Raw genomic sequence first — 15457 nt, 5'->3', positions numbered from 1 at the left:
CAATTTGGGCATGGGGAGATGGTAAATGCTCTCTCTATCCCTTGTAGTTGGGAAAGAACAACATGGACGATGCCAAAACAAATGACGTACATGTTTTGTTCCTATTCAGGTTGATGACAGGTATCCCATTAACATACCTTTATTAGTCACATGTACATCAAAACACATAGCGAAATGCATCTTTTGCGTCCCAAGGGGCAACCTGCAGGTGTCGCCACACTTCCAGTGCCAACATAGCATTCCCCCAAACTGATGATTGGAACCAATATCATATCAGCATAATCAAGCAGCCAATGATTAACATCTAGGAATGGACAAAACTTGCAGATATTAATCAATGCAAAGTCAGTCAGTCAGTCAGTACTGGGACCACTGCTTTTCTTTATATGCATTAATGATTTGGACTGTAGAAGACACAATCTCCCAAATCTGCAAGTGACATAAGGTAATTGACTGTGAGGATAGTAACAGACACCAAGGAGCTTTAGATGGGCAGTTGGAATGGGTGGATAGGTGGCCAATGGAAGATAATACCGAGAAATGAGGTCTTATATTTTTGGTAGGAAGGATGAAAAGGGGCAATATAAACTAGAGGGCAGAATTCTAAAAGGGGTCCAAGAATAGAGAGATATGAGGCATATGTGCATAGGTTGTTTGAAGGACAGGGCACAGAACATGAGAGAAAGGAAGCCCTGATCAACCTTTACAAAACACTGGTCTAACCACCGCTGGAGTACTGTTGTGGGTTATGGAAACATGTTAAGGCTCTGGAGAGTGTGCGGAAGAGCTTTATCCAAATGACTCATGGATAGGTGGAGAATAGGAGCTGTTGTCCTCGAAATAAAAGGAGTTGTGAGGTGACCTGATAAAGGTACTTAAGATCATGAAGGATACGAAGAGCTTTTACTTTGGCAGAGGGATCAAGGACTAGGGGACAGAGAATGAGAAGAATGGTAAAGAACTAAAAGTTACATAAAGGTTTTCTAATGCATCCAGTAGTTATATCTGGAATACACGGCCAGGGATAATAGTGGAGGCAGATTCTACCACAATGTTCAAAAGTACACTGAATAAGTATCTGAAAGAAAAGAATCTGGGGAGAGGATATGGGAGTGGGACTGGCTGAATTACCCTTGCACAGAGCCAGGACACACTAGATGGGCTGAATGGCACCCTCCATACCAGAACCATTCGGAGGTTCCATGTCAAGTAAGGCAGTTACAGTGGTTCTTCAAAGGACCCAACCCACGTGCATAATTCCAATAAAACATTAAACTGACTGCCTGTGTTCTAATTCATTTGAATTGCTTATAATTCCAATTTGCTCAAAACTACTGTGAAGTACTACTGCCATCTAGAGGCACAATTGAGCCTTCAGTACAATGGTCAGCCATTCCAAATTTAACCTTTGCTACATATTCAAAATGAAAATCAGATGCAACTTCTAAAGCGAATCCAAAGATATCCCAAGAAGCAATACATTGCTTCATTTCTCAGTCTCACATCAGTGGTTTCAGCAAGCTATGTAGACCTGCAGTAGTGACAATGTTTGGTTACCACCTGGGACTTAAAGTACACTTTTATTTTCATTGATACACATTGGAAATCTTTATTAATTAAATGCAAGTTAACATTTTTGGTTAAATTTCATCTATACATACCCCTAAGTTCTCCTTTCAAGGTGAACATCATGCCAATGGGGAACTGTCATGCAGGTACACTTTCCATACCAGATCTGGCCCAGAGATTCTTTGTCCACCTCAGTCATGGCCAGAGTAACACAGCCCATCAAACTTGTTACTCCGATCACAGCCAGAGCTCCTCTCCTCCCTTCCATCCATCCATAGACAGAATCCCTATCCCTTTCCCTTCAACCACTTTCCGCCCCTTTTGTGGTTCTCTCTTCTATAATGATCATGGTCACCTTCTACTGGTCACAGTTGGTGGCCTTCCCCAAGACTTGGGGTCTAGAAAATGGATTAAAATGTCATAAGTTGCTGAGAAAACAAGTAGAGCTAACAGAACTCTGTCCATATATCTGAAGAATAGGAGTACAAGTTGTTAGAAGTCATGCTACAACTATACAAAGCCTTGGTTAGACTGCACCTAGAGTCCTGTATTCAGTCTAGGTACCCCACTTTATAGCAAGGATATACTGGCCTTGGAATGACTGAAGCTAAGGTTTACCAGAATTAAATCTAGAAAAGCACAATTAATTTATAAGGAAAGACAACATACAATTGTATTCTCTGGAATGCAAGGTTAAAAAATGATCTGGTTGAAGTTTTCATCATATAAAGTCATAAAGCACAGAAACAGGCCCTTCAGCCCATCTGGTCCATGACATCTATAATTCCCATCCAAGCTAGTCCCATTTGCCCATACTTCACCCACATCCCTCTAAAGCTTTCCTATCCGTGTACCTGTTCAAGTATCTTTTAAATGCTGTTAAATGCTGTGACAACCACTTCCACTGGCAGCTCATTCCATATGCAGATTACCCTCTGGGTGAAACAGTTGCTCCTCGGGTTCCTATTAAATCTCTCCCCTCTCATGCAAAACCTATGTCCTCCAGTGCTTGATTCCCCAACCCTGGGAAAAAGACAGTGTGCATTCAATCTATCTATGCCCCTCACGATTTTACAGATCTCATTAATATCACCCCTCATTCTCCTAACTCCAATGAATAAAGTCCCAACCTACTCAACCTCTCTCCATAATCCAGTCCCTCAGATCTCAGCAGCATCATCATAAATCTCCTCTTCACTCTTTCCATCCATCGTCGGAACAGGTCTACAGCAGATGCCATCTCCCTGGTCCTACACTCAGCTCTGGAGCATCTGGACAGTAAAAACACCTATATTAGACTATTGTTTATTGACTACAGCTCTGCCTTCAATACAATAATCCCAAGCAAGGTTGTCACCAAACTCCAAGACCTAGGACTCAACACCTCCTTCTGTAACTGAATCCTTGACTTTCTAACAAACAGACCGCAATCAGTGAGGATAGGCAGCAATGCCTCCGGCTCAATTATTCTCAACACTGGTGCCCCACAAGGCTGCGTCCTCAGCCCTCTACTCTACTCCGTATACACTGAAAATTGTGTGGCCAGATTCTGCTCTAACTTCATCTACAAGTTTGCAGATGATACCACCGTTGCAGGCCGTATCTCAAAAAGCGATGAGTCGGGAGTACAGGAAGGAGATAGAGAACTTAGTGGAATGGTGTCATGGACAACAACCTTTCGCTCAATGTCAACAAAACAAAAGAGCTGGTCATTGACTTCAGAGAGGGGTGGTGTACATCACCTGTCTACATCAATGGTGCTGAGGTCGAGAGGGTTGAGAGCTTCAAGTTCCTGGGAGTGAACATCACCACAGCCTGTCCTGGTCAAGTCACGTAGACGCCACGGCCAAGAAAGCTCACCAGCACCTCTACTTTCTCAGGAGGCTAAAGAAATTTGGTTTGTCCCTTTGACTCTCACCAACTTTTACCGATGCACCACGAAAAGCATCCTATCTGGATGTATCACGGCTTGGTACGGCAACTGCTCTGCCCAGGACCAACAAGAAACTGCAGAGTTGTGGACACAGCTCAGCGCATCACGACACCAGCCTCCCCTCCTTGGACTCTGTCTTTACGTCTCGTTGTCCTGGTGAAGCAGCCAGCATAATCGAAGACCCCTCCCACCCGGGACATTCTCTCTTCTCTCCTCTTCCATCGGGTAGAAGATACAGAAGCCTGAGGGCACGTACCACCAGACTTAAGGACAGCTTCTACCCACTGTGATAAGACTATTGAACAGTTCCCTTATTCAATGAATGGACTATGACATCACGATCTACTTTGTTGTGACCTTGCACCTTATTGCTCTGCACTTTCTCTGTAGCTGTGACACTTTACTCAGTACTATAATTGTTTTTACCTGTAGTAGCATCAAGCACTCTGTGCTAACTCAATGTAACCGCACCATGTAATGAATTGACCTGTACGATTGGTTTGCAAGACAAGTTTTTCACTGTACCTCAGTATAAGTGACAATAATAAACCAATACCAGCTTAATGGCATCTTTCCTATAGCAGGGTGACCAAAACTGAAAATATACCAAATGCAGCCTAACCAACATCTTGTACAACTGCAACGTAACATCCCAACTTCTGTACTCAATGCCCTGACTAATGTAAGTTATATCAGTATCATATAGAGAGAAGATTTTTACTAACTATAGGCATTTAGGTTCTATGGGACGAAGGCAGTCACACAAAGTTCTTAGTCATAATCCCAGGAAACAGTGAACAAATAAAAAGAGTAGGTGGCCTCCACCTGATACAATGTTCCCCCACCTCTCCTGGATTGGCTCCAATAAACCTCTATTCTAAATGTGTGTGTGGTTTTGGACCCACATTTCACCTTTCAAAACCACATCTACCTTTTCCACAATAATAGATTAAATCTAATAAAGTTTGTTGTAGACTGATACCTGGAGTCAACTGTCAATATGCACAATCACAGTGAGTTCTTCTCCTACCTCTGTCTGCTTTTGGTCAAGCATTAATCGAATGGCACCAAGCTCCTGTTCACGGACCTTCAGCCTGGTTTCCACTGACTGGAACTGTGCTTCCCATTCAGACTTTTTGTGAGCCATCATGATATCAATCTGCTTCATCAGTTCTTGCAATTCAGCTTCACAGGTGGTGAGGACATTCCTGTAATTCAATTGAAAAGCCAGAAAACTCAGAGAGAAAGAAACTTACAGGTTTACCTGCAGATTCCATTCCCCATTTTTTTGTGTCTCCATTCCCCATTTATATAGCGTATAGTGCAACATTCTGCAAGGCCACCCTCTGCCATTGGATCCATCACAACCTGCTCTGGCAGGAAAGCAACAAGGCAAGACTAGGCTTGGTTGTGCTAGCTTCCAGTTAAAAGACTTGCAGACATTCAATCACAGTCCCGCATCTATAGTGTAAGCTTCACTAACTTAGTTCTATTGTAGAGCTACTTCAGTGAAATACCAGAGAACCCACAGAATTTTTTTTTGTGCACAATGCTTTCAACAATGGAAACAAGTTAATATAAAGGATGTTCCTTTATATCTTTTCAGTTGTTTACTTTAGTTTATTTTTCCTTGTTAAGCGTCAAATTTCTGTGGCACAGTGGTGCAGCTCTAGAGTCACTTCCTCACAGCTCCAGAGATCCAGGTTCAATCCTGACCTCTGGTGCCATCTGTGTGGAGTTTGCACGTTCTCCCTGTGACCCTGTGGGTTTCCTACCACATACTAAAGACATGGAGGTTGTTAGGTTAGTTGGCCACTGTTCAGAAATCCCAACAGTTTGGCATCTGGTTCACTCATTAGTACACTTAGTCCTCATTATCTGCGAATCCGTGTACTTGTGAGGTCCGCCATCTATCATCAGGTTTATGGGTTGGGTGCATGGATGGTGCCAGGGGTCAGGAACATTGGGGGACGGACATGAGTAGGCATGCGGCCAGGCTCAGGGTCTGTAGTCACGTTAGCTAGTTCTTAGTGCCCTCAATGTAACTCAGAGCAGACAACAAATAATCTCAAGCAACAGTGGATTCACCAGGAATGGAATGCGAAGAGCCACTCCTCAGCTCAATGCCACCAAAGTGACAGCAGCATTGTGTAAAAGCAGAAGAAACTTCAGATGATGGAAGTCTGGGGGAATAAATAGAGAAAGCTGGAAATACTCGGCAGGTCAGGCAACATTTGTGGAGAAAGAAACTGAGTTAACGTCTCATCAAAACTGTTCTCATCTGAACAACTTAGCTCCAATTCTCTCATGACTAATGCTGCCTGACCTGCTAAGAACTTCTGTTTAAACTGTGCATTATCAAGATGGTACACTAATGAAACTCAAATTTCCTCATTACTCCTAACTTCTCCTTAGCATTCTCATGATCTAACTTTACCATGATTTCAGAGATCACTCCTCCTCTTCTTTATTCACTGGCATATTAAGCAAAGGATGAGGCCACTTGGCCAATATGGATTGTGCCAGCTCTTTGGAGTCAGAGTCATACAGCATGGAAAAAGGCCCTTCAGCCCAACTCATCCATGCCGACTGTGTCACCCAACGAGCTAGTCCCAACTGCCCACGTTTGGCCCATAGCCCTCTAAACCTGTTATCCACGTACTTATCAAGATGGCTTTTAAATGTTGTTAATGTGCCCACCTCAACCAATAATTCTGGCAGCTTATTCCAAATATGCACCAGCCTTTGCATGAAGCTGCTGCTCCTGATGTCCCTTTTAAATCTCTTGCCTCTGATCTTAAACCTATGCCCTCGAATTTAGCACCCATCAACCCCCCCCCCCCCCAGGGAAAAGACTATGTGCTTTCACCCTTTCTATGCCCCTCATGATCTTGTACACACCTGTCAGGTTGCCCCTCAATCTCCTACGTACTCCTAAAGTCCTAGTCTACACAACCTCTCCTCGTAATTCAAGCCCCAAGTCTAGCCAACATCCCGGTAAGTCTTTTCTGTACTCTTTCCAGTTTAATAACATCTTTCCTATAACAGGGTGACCAAAATTGTACACAATACTCCAAGTGCGGTCTCACCAATGTCTTATATAACTACAACGTAACTTCCCAACTCCTATACTTGATACCCTGACTGATGAAGGCCACCTTCTTCACCACCCTATCTACTTGTGATGCTGCTTTCAGCGAACTATGCACTAGCACTCCTCTGTTCCATAACACTCCCCAGGGCCCTACCATTCATTGTGCAAGTCCTACCCTGGTTCGATCTCCCAAAATGCAATACCTCACGTTTATCTGGATTGAAAGCCATTTGCTAATCCTCAGCCCACATAACTAGTTGATCAAAATCCCTGTGTAATTTTTCATACCCTTCTACACTATCTACACCACCACCTATTTTAGTATCATCCACAAACTATGCCCTGTACATTCACATTTAAATCGTCTATATAAATTACAAAGGTCCCAGCACTGACCCCTGTGGTACAGCACGAGATACCAGCCTCCAGTCTGAGAAACAACCCTCGACCATCACCCTCTCCTTCCTACCACTGAGCCAATTATGAATCCAATCTGCTGTCTCCCCCTCGATTCCATGTGATCTAACCTTCCACACTAGCCTGCCATGAGGGACCTTGTCCAAGGCCTTGCTGAAGTCCATAAAGCCAACATCCACTGCCAAACCCTCATCTACCCACTTGGTTACCTCCTTGAAGAACTCCAAGAGATTTGTCAGACACGACTTCCCATGCACAAAGCCGTGCTGACTGTCCCAAATCAGACCCTGTCCCTCCAAATGTGGGTATATCCTGTCCCTCAGAATCCCCTCCAGAAATTTACCTAGCTTGTAGTTTCCTAGCTTGCTTTTGCTACCCTTTTTAAACAATGGCACCACATTAACCACTCTAGTCCTCCAGAACCTCAGATGTGGCCAGAGTTGAAGCCAAAATCTCTACAAGGGACTCCATAATTTCTCCTCTTGCTTCCACAAGGTCTGACAATGCACCAAGTCAGGCCTGGGAATTTATCCACCTTAATGCACTTTAAGGCATCCAATACTACTCCCTGCCAAATCATATGTGGTCCAAGACATCACCACCATTTCCCCGTTTCCTTAACTTCCATCGTTTTCTCCACAGTAAAAACTGTAGAGAAATATTCATTAAAAATCTCTCCCATTTCCTTTGGTTCCTCACACAGATGGCCATGCCAATCTTTATGGGGACCTATTCTCTCCCTAGCTACCCTTTTACTCTTAATATACCTGTAGAATCTCTTGGGATTTTGCCTCACCTTGTCTACCAGATCCTTCTCATATCCTCTTTTTGCCCTCCTAACTTCTCTCTTGTGCACTCCTACACTTCTTGTAGTCATCAAGAGATTCACTAGTTCCCAAATGCTTATGCACAGCGTATGCCTCCCTCTTTTTCTTAACCAGAGCCTCAACATCTCTCGTCAACCAGGGTTTCCGAAACCTGCCAGCCCTGCCCTTCACCCTAACAGGTCCAAAACTCTTGACATCACACTTTTAAAGGCCTCCCACTTGGCAGACGCTCCTTTCCCTGCAAACAATCTCACCCAATCAACCTCTGCAAGATCCTGTCAAGTGGTTCCAAAATTTGCTCTGCCTCAGTTCAGGACCTCAACCTGTGAAACAATCGTATCCTTCTCCGTAACTATTTTAAAACTAATAGAATTATGGTCACTGGACCCAAAGTGCTCACTGACAGAGACTTCCACCACCTGCCCTACCTCATTTCCCAGGAAGAGGTCCAGTGTTACTCCCTCTCTAGTAGGTCCCTCTATATATTGATCAAGGAAGCTTTCTTGGACACACTTCACAAATTCCACTTTTACACTATGGTTGGCCCAGTCAATATTAAGGAAGATAAAATCTCCCACCAATACTACCCTATTATATTTACAATGAGCTACAATCTCTCTACATTTCTGCTCCTCCAATTCCCTCTGACCATTTGGGGGCTTATAATACAATCCCATCAGTGTGACCATCCATCTCATTTCTAAGTTCTACCCATATGGCCTCACTAGATGATCCCCCAAGAATATCCTCTCTAATGACCGTTGTTATGTCCTCTTTCATCCAGAAGGCAACACCTCCTCCTCTCTTACCTGCACCAAGCTTTTATCCCCATAGCTCTGCAAATATGCATCTTAGCAAATGTTATCAGTGTAAACAAAAATCCAATGCAAAAATATCCACATTTTCGGGACAGTCCCACCCCAGGTTATGAGCACCTGACTTCTACATACCTCGTGCATGTGAATGAATGTTTGGAAGACCTGTGGGATGGATGGGGATGAATTTGCCAGCTGCTGTGGTCATCTTCTGGCGGATAGGAACGGGACATTTCCCCAAGCCTTCTCTCCCCTCTCCCCACCCGAGCTGCAACAATTGGAGGCTAGGTCAAGCCAAGCAGAGCTGGGAGCACTAAGCAGACTCACAGGCTAACTCACTGAGTCAGCGAGGTAGCTGGTGGCCACTCTTCCCCTGCCTGCTCACTCTCTCATCAGAGTAGCTTCTGTGATCCTCTCCCACACACCATCTTTGTTCATTTCCAGTTCTGGTCACAGTTCTGGGGATCGGAGCCCTGTTGTAACTGCCTGTATGAGCAATAACTGTACACAAATGCAGTTTAGAAAATGTCCACCATATTTTCAAGAAGGCATTAAATCCCCAAACATCGGATCAAAAAAGACACCACACCTATCACATTAAATTATTCTGCTTACCCATCTTGGCCAAGGTTTTGCACTGCTTCTAGTAAAGCCTCCATTTCCTCCTAGCTTCAGAGAGAGAACTTGAGACAAAGGATAGGAAAAATTAACAAGATTCCTTTTCATCTTTAAATATATCTGCCACAACCTCCAATTGTTTAAACTTGTAGTCATACATTTGCTACAGCTCCCATATTCAAATTCACCTTACTCTTATCTATTCTTTCTCATCTGAAGCTAATTTCACCTCCAGGACTCCCCTTCCCTACCTTTAGTTTTAATCTCCTATTTCTCAGCTGAAATCTTCTCATTTAAATTTAAGGAAACATGCACAGTCAAGAGCGGAAGGCGGAATCAATTCAAAATTACCCAACTGATAATCTTTGCTTTGTTTCAATAGATAGTTGCCGTAGTCTACATGGACTTCAGCAAGGCCTTTGACAAGATCCCACCAAGGAAACTGGGATCCAAGGCAATTTAACAAAACTGGATCTTAAATTATATTGGTAATAAGAGGCTGTTGGTGATGGTCAAGGGCTGTTTTTGCAATTGAAAGCTCACGACTAGTGGTATACTGCAAGAATCGGAATTGTTTGTTAGGATGCATTGACAATTTGGATGTGAATGTTCACAAATGATACAAAAGTTGGCAGTGTTGTTGGCAGTGATGATGATTGCCTTGATGAGCAACAGGAGGTGGAATTTAAATATGAAAAATATGAGATGATGCACTTTAGGAGTATTAGTAAGGACGTACACAATGAATGGCAGGACCCTAGGAAATACAGAGAACAGGGGGATCTTGGTGTACATGTCCAAGGACCCACGAAGGTAGCAGAATGGGTAGATCAGGTGGTTATGAAAGCATATGGGATACCAGACTTTGTTAACCAGATCATGGAATTTAAGAGCAGGGATCAACATAAAACATTAGCTAGGCTACAGATGGAGTACTCTGTGCAGTTCTGGTCACCAGACTATAGGAAGGATATGCTTGCACTGGTAAAGATGTAGAGGAGATTCATGAGGATGTTGCCTGTGTTGGAGATTTTCAGCTAAGAGGAGAAAGGAGACTAAATAGGCTGGATTTGCTTTCCTTGGAGTGGAGAAGGCTGAGGGAGACCTGATAGAGGTAGACAGAATCATGAGGGTAGATAGTGAGAAACATTTCCCCTCAGCAGAGCTGAGGTTAGGTTTAAGTGTTTAGGTTTAAGGTAAGGCATAGGTGATTCACAAGGGATTTGAAGAAGAATTTTTGTTTAGATGGAGGCAGGTAATCTCACAACATTTAATATTCAGACGAACACTTGAAGCAGCTTCAAGTTCCTGGGTGTCAATATCTCAGAGGATCTAAACTGGGCCCAACACATAGATCCAACCATGAAGGTGATGTGCCAGCATCTCTACTTTCTTTGAAGTTTAAGGAGACTCAGCATGTCATCGAAGACTCTGACAAACTTCTACAGATGTACAGTGTAAGGGATTCTGACTGGTTACTCCACGGCCTGGTATGGAAACTCCAGTGCACAGGAATGCAAGAGGCTACAGAGAGTGATGAACTCAGCCAGTTCCATCATGGTTACAGGTCTCCCCACTATTAAGGACATCTACAAGAGGCGATGCCTCAGGAAGGCAACATCCATCATCAAGGACCCCCACCATCTGGGTTATGCCCTTCTCTCATTGTTGCCATCAGGTAGGAGATACAGGAGCCTGAAGATCCGCACCTCAATGCTCAACAACAGCTTCTTCCCCACTGCCATCAGGTTCTTGAAATGACCTGAAAAACCTTAATTCTACCTTGGACCATATTTCCCCTCAACTTGCACTAATGTCATGTTTATTTTTGTTTATTCTGTCGTGTAAGTTGTGTATAATTTATGTAAATTTATCTAACTTATGTTTGTAATGTATTGTGCTGCTGCTGCAAAAAGCTAATTTTCAGTGTTTATACCATGACAACAAACTTTAAACATCATGTCATCGAAGGCTAAGGGCTGAACATTGGAAAATGGGACTAGTATTGAAAACATTTGGTGCAGTTAGATCATGACTTGCCAAAGGCCATCACTCTATACTTTATCAAAGGCCTTATAAGGTCATTAATATTGACCAGCAATCCTTCTGAAGTTGTAGCTGTTTTTTTAAAATAATGAGTTGGTTGTTAAATTACAACCAGCCTAGCTCCAAATCAACACCTATTTCTCAAAAAACCGAGAGACTACAATCAGCTTCAATATATCCCACACTGTCCTACTAACTCTGGGTACATCTGACCAATGTTCCACATTCACTCTTGCAGAACATTCTTCAGCAAATCAAACTCTGTTTGTGTTGTAAGGTTCATTCTCTATTCTAGAGCCTCCCAAGATTCCACCCTCGTTTCTCTTCTTTACACTAACCTTGAAAGCGTGCATCTGGAAGTTAAAGTACACCACCTCAATACCTGTTCATTTAACATAGTCTTTTGCAGTCTATTTGCACCCTTTGTCATGGCTTATTCTTCCGTCAAGATTTATATTGAGACATAATTCAGATATATTATATATACACGATCCCTTCAGCCAAGATATTATTTCAGTTTTTAAATAGCTGAGGCCCCAGAACTAATACTAGAGACAAGTCACTGACATCAGGCCACCAACTTGAAAAAGGCCCATTTATTCCTACACTTCTCTCTTCTCCACACAATCCTCCCACCATGTTAACCACCAATCCCACAAACAACCACTTCACATAAAAGCACGGATTGAGAGCAGTGCTGGTAGGAAAGCAGCTGCTTTCCTAAATCCAATCTAGAAATTTCCCTTACTAAATATGGGATATTTGTCTTCGGTCCCCACCTCAAACGATGCCCTGTTCAGGTTTAGTCTGTAATAGTCCCATATTGTTCGCACATCTGTTAACCAGCATCAATGGCCAGCACTGCTCTAGATGCTGTTTTCACTCTTCTCTGACACCTAGTGTTACCCATTTTTAAATACTGTTGGTATGGATTTGCTTGACACTGGGTCAATCCTATCTGTGAAATCAAACTTTGCTCTGCTCTCAACTTCTTTAAATCTTTTGTTACTAACTGCAACTTTAAGTACCAATCCTCATCTTCCTCCCCTGACAAAAATGGCTTGTGATTCTTTTCTAACCTTTCACTTCTGTATTACAGACCAATAACCATCCTTTTGTTTAATTGTTCTTATAGTTTAACAAGAGGTACAACATAAATGCTAGCTGTTGTTTGTTCTACATTCAGTGGCCATATCACTGAAGTCCCATCTGCAGTTTTTAAAAATCCAAGTTTGGTGCCTTCTGATTCCTTTCAACCTCAGTAATGACCTGTACATTAGGTCCAGGACTATCACAATAAGCTTCACACTTTCAACAGTTTTTCCATGAAACCAAGTACAGTGTTAGAACTTTCCTCTACTTTGCATCATTGCACCTGGACTTCATGTGTAAAGGACTATTTTTTCATTGAACTACACTTATATTAATAGTGGCTGAACCTTCTCTAATCTACTATAAGATCTTGTTGACATTTCTAACTGTAAAATCACAGGCATGTTTACCATTCTCCTCCTCATTCCCCACTGTTCAGATAAATTAACAAGTCGATATTGCTTCCATCACTCTGCAATTGTTATACTATGTTCAAGGTAATTGCATGCCGAGACATTTTAAAATAATTCACAAGAAATCATTTAATAAAGATTTGTTCAATCAAATTATTGATCCAACATCTGGTAAACACAATATTAATACATACTTTGTACCTTAATCATACTGAACGGATGTCTCAGTGACCCCCTGGTGTATACGCTGAGAAAGAACACGAAACAATGGATAAATCAATATCGCACATAGAAGGCACGCAAAGAGTAAGAAGAAAGAAAGAAAGCAAAGGAAAGACACTAAAAGAAGGAACAAAATCATTTGAGATAAATTGTTTCAAATGAAAGTTATTTTCAGGTTAATGGTCACAATCAGCTTTGTTTCCTTTTCAATGACATCACTCCCCCATCATATTCAATGCAAAAACTCAAAAGAAAATTAATTTCATAACCTAAATGTCCGAGCATCTGCAGAACAGGGAGTAGGGTTAGAATGCCAGAAAATGGCAAAAGACAAACTTGATGGGATTGACAGGAAGTTACAGAACAGGTAAGTAGGCAGGTAAAGGGGAAACACTGCTGCACCTCCCTCATTCCCCCCTCCCCTTCCCTCATCACCCGCCCCTAACTTTCCCCCTCCCCCTTATTCCCCCTCCATCCCCTCATTTCCCCCCTCCCACCCATTCCCTCCATTCACCCCTCCCCATTGCCCATTCCCTCCCCCACCACCCTCATTCCCCCACCCAATTTCCCCCTCACCTCTCCCCTTATTTCCCCCACTCATTCCCCCTCCCTCCCATTTTCCCCTTGTCCTTCCCCTCATCCCCCAACCCCATTCCCCCCTCCCCCAGCTATCCCCTCACCCCCATTCACCCCACATTCCCCCTTCCCCCATTCAATCCTCCATCCCCTCATTCACTCCTCCCATTCCCCCTCCCCACCTCATTCCCTGCCCCCTCATTGCCCTCCTTCTTCCCCCCACCCCCTCATTCCCCCCACCCTGCCCTCATTTCGCCCCTCCCTCCGCTCATTTTCCCACCCCTCTCATTTCCCCATCCCTCCTCATTGCACCCTATTCTCCCACTCCACCCCCTCATTCCCCCCACCCTCCACTCCCTCACTCCCCCCACCCTCCACTCCCTTTCATTCCCCCATACCCCCTCCAGCCTCTCCCATCCTCCCCATTCCCTCCCTTCACCACCTTCATCCCCTTCCCTCCCTTCATCCCCTCCCTCCACCTCCCACCCTGACACCCCTCCCCTCCTCCCCCTTTCATTCCCTCCCCTCCCCATCCCTCCCCCATTGCCTCTCCCTCCCCTCCCATCCCCCATTGCCTCCCTCCCCCTCCCCCTCATCCCTCCCCCCCCCCTCCCCCCCTCCCCCCTCATCCCCTCCCCCCCCTCCCCCCCCTCCCCCCCCCCTCCCCCCCCCCTCCCCCCTCATCCCCTCCCCCCCCTCCCCCCTCATCCCCTCCCCCCCCTCCCCCCCTCATCCCCCCCTCATCCCCTCCCCCCCCCTCCCCCCTCATCCCCTCCCCCCTCATCCCCTCCCTCCCCCTCATCCCCTCCTTCCACCCCACCCCCTCCCTCCCTCCATCCCACCCCCTCCCCTCCCTCCCACCCCACCCCCCCTCCCTCCCACCCCAACCCCCTCCCCTATTCCCTCCCACCCCAACCCCCTCCCCTATTCCCTCCCACCCCCCCTCCCTCCCCTATTCCCTCCCACCCCCCTCCCTCCCCTATTCCCTCCCACCCCTATTCCCTCCCACCCCCCCCCTCCCCTATTCCCTCCCACCCCCCTCCCTCCCCTATTCCCTCCCACCCCCCTCCCTCCCCTATTCCCTCCCACCCCCCCTCCCTCCCCTATTCCCTCCCACCCCCCTCCCTCCCCTCGTCCCTCCCACCCCCCTCCCTCCCCTATTCCCTCCCTCCCCTATTCCCTCCCTCCCCTATTCCCTCCACCCCTCTCGTTCCCACCACTGACGATTCCCCATCCCTTCTTCCCCTTCCCTTCCACCGCCCGTACCGGACATCCCTCCTCTCCCGCCACCCGCGCCTGGGCCCGACTGCGCACGCGCACTCCTTTCGCGCACGGCCTATCGGGATATGCAGTCCCTCCCACCACCCCGCTCCGCCATATTCCCCGGCGCTCGGGAGCCCCGCCGTCAGCAGCGCCCCCTTCTGGCGACACCTGCTTCACGCCCCAGGAGCTGCGGGAGGAGCAGACGGGGGGTGGGGAGGGGAGGAGCCGGGGATGGAGTGGGATATTTCGGGAATCAGGGAGATGGAGTTAGTGACACTGAGGTACAATATCAGATCTTTTTGGACATTGGAGCTTGCTGCTCAGTATTGTCCTGACCATTGCAATACTTGGTATTGATGTAGACTGTAATGAGAAAGTCGTTTTCGGTTGATATAAACAGGAGGGTGAAGCAGTCATGTTTGGCTGGTAGATCTGTTGCCTCTCAGCTCCGGATACCCTGTTCAATCCTGACCTCCGGTGCTGTCAGTTCGTTCTCCCTGTGACTTTATGGGGTTCCTCCAGTTTCCTCCCACATCCGAGAGATGTGCAGTTTGGTGGATTACTCACCCACT

The 15457-nt window shown here is 45.4% G+C and overlaps 1 protein-coding gene across 9 annotated transcripts in view; it reads right to left on the bottom strand.

Moving 5' to 3' along the window:
- The window catches only part of cep63 (centrosomal protein 63), a 117129-nt gene extending 102189 nt beyond the window's left edge, over window positions 1-14940 (bottom strand). For 2 of the 9 annotated variants that reach the window (XM_052018846.1, XM_052018848.1), the window contains exons 1-4: window positions 14889-14940; window positions 13026-13071; window positions 9271-9338; window positions 4533-4710 (exon numbers count right to left, since the gene is read on the bottom strand). In XM_052018846.1, coding sequence (XP_051874806.1) covers window positions 4533-4710; window positions 9271-9314 — 222 coding nt within the window. In that variant the 5' untranslated portion in view covers window positions 9315-9338; window positions 13026-13071; window positions 14889-14940. Of the gene's footprint in view, window positions 1-4532; window positions 4711-9270; window positions 9339-13018; window positions 13433-14888 lie in introns of those variants that run through there. The other 7 variants (XM_052018844.1, XM_052018849.1, XM_052018842.1 and 4 more) reach the window with 6 other exon arrangements.
- Between the last annotated feature and the right edge of the window lie 517 nt (window positions 14941-15457).

The sequence above is a fragment of the Pristis pectinata genome, chromosome 6, assembly GCF_009764475.1.
Source record: "Pristis pectinata isolate sPriPec2 chromosome 6, sPriPec2.1.pri, whole genome shotgun sequence".
Taxonomy (NCBI): domain Eukaryota; kingdom Metazoa; phylum Chordata; class Chondrichthyes; order Rhinopristiformes; family Pristidae; genus Pristis; species Pristis pectinata.
The sequence above is the reverse complement of the archived record's forward strand: the minus strand, read 5'-3'. Positions and strand labels throughout refer to the sequence as shown.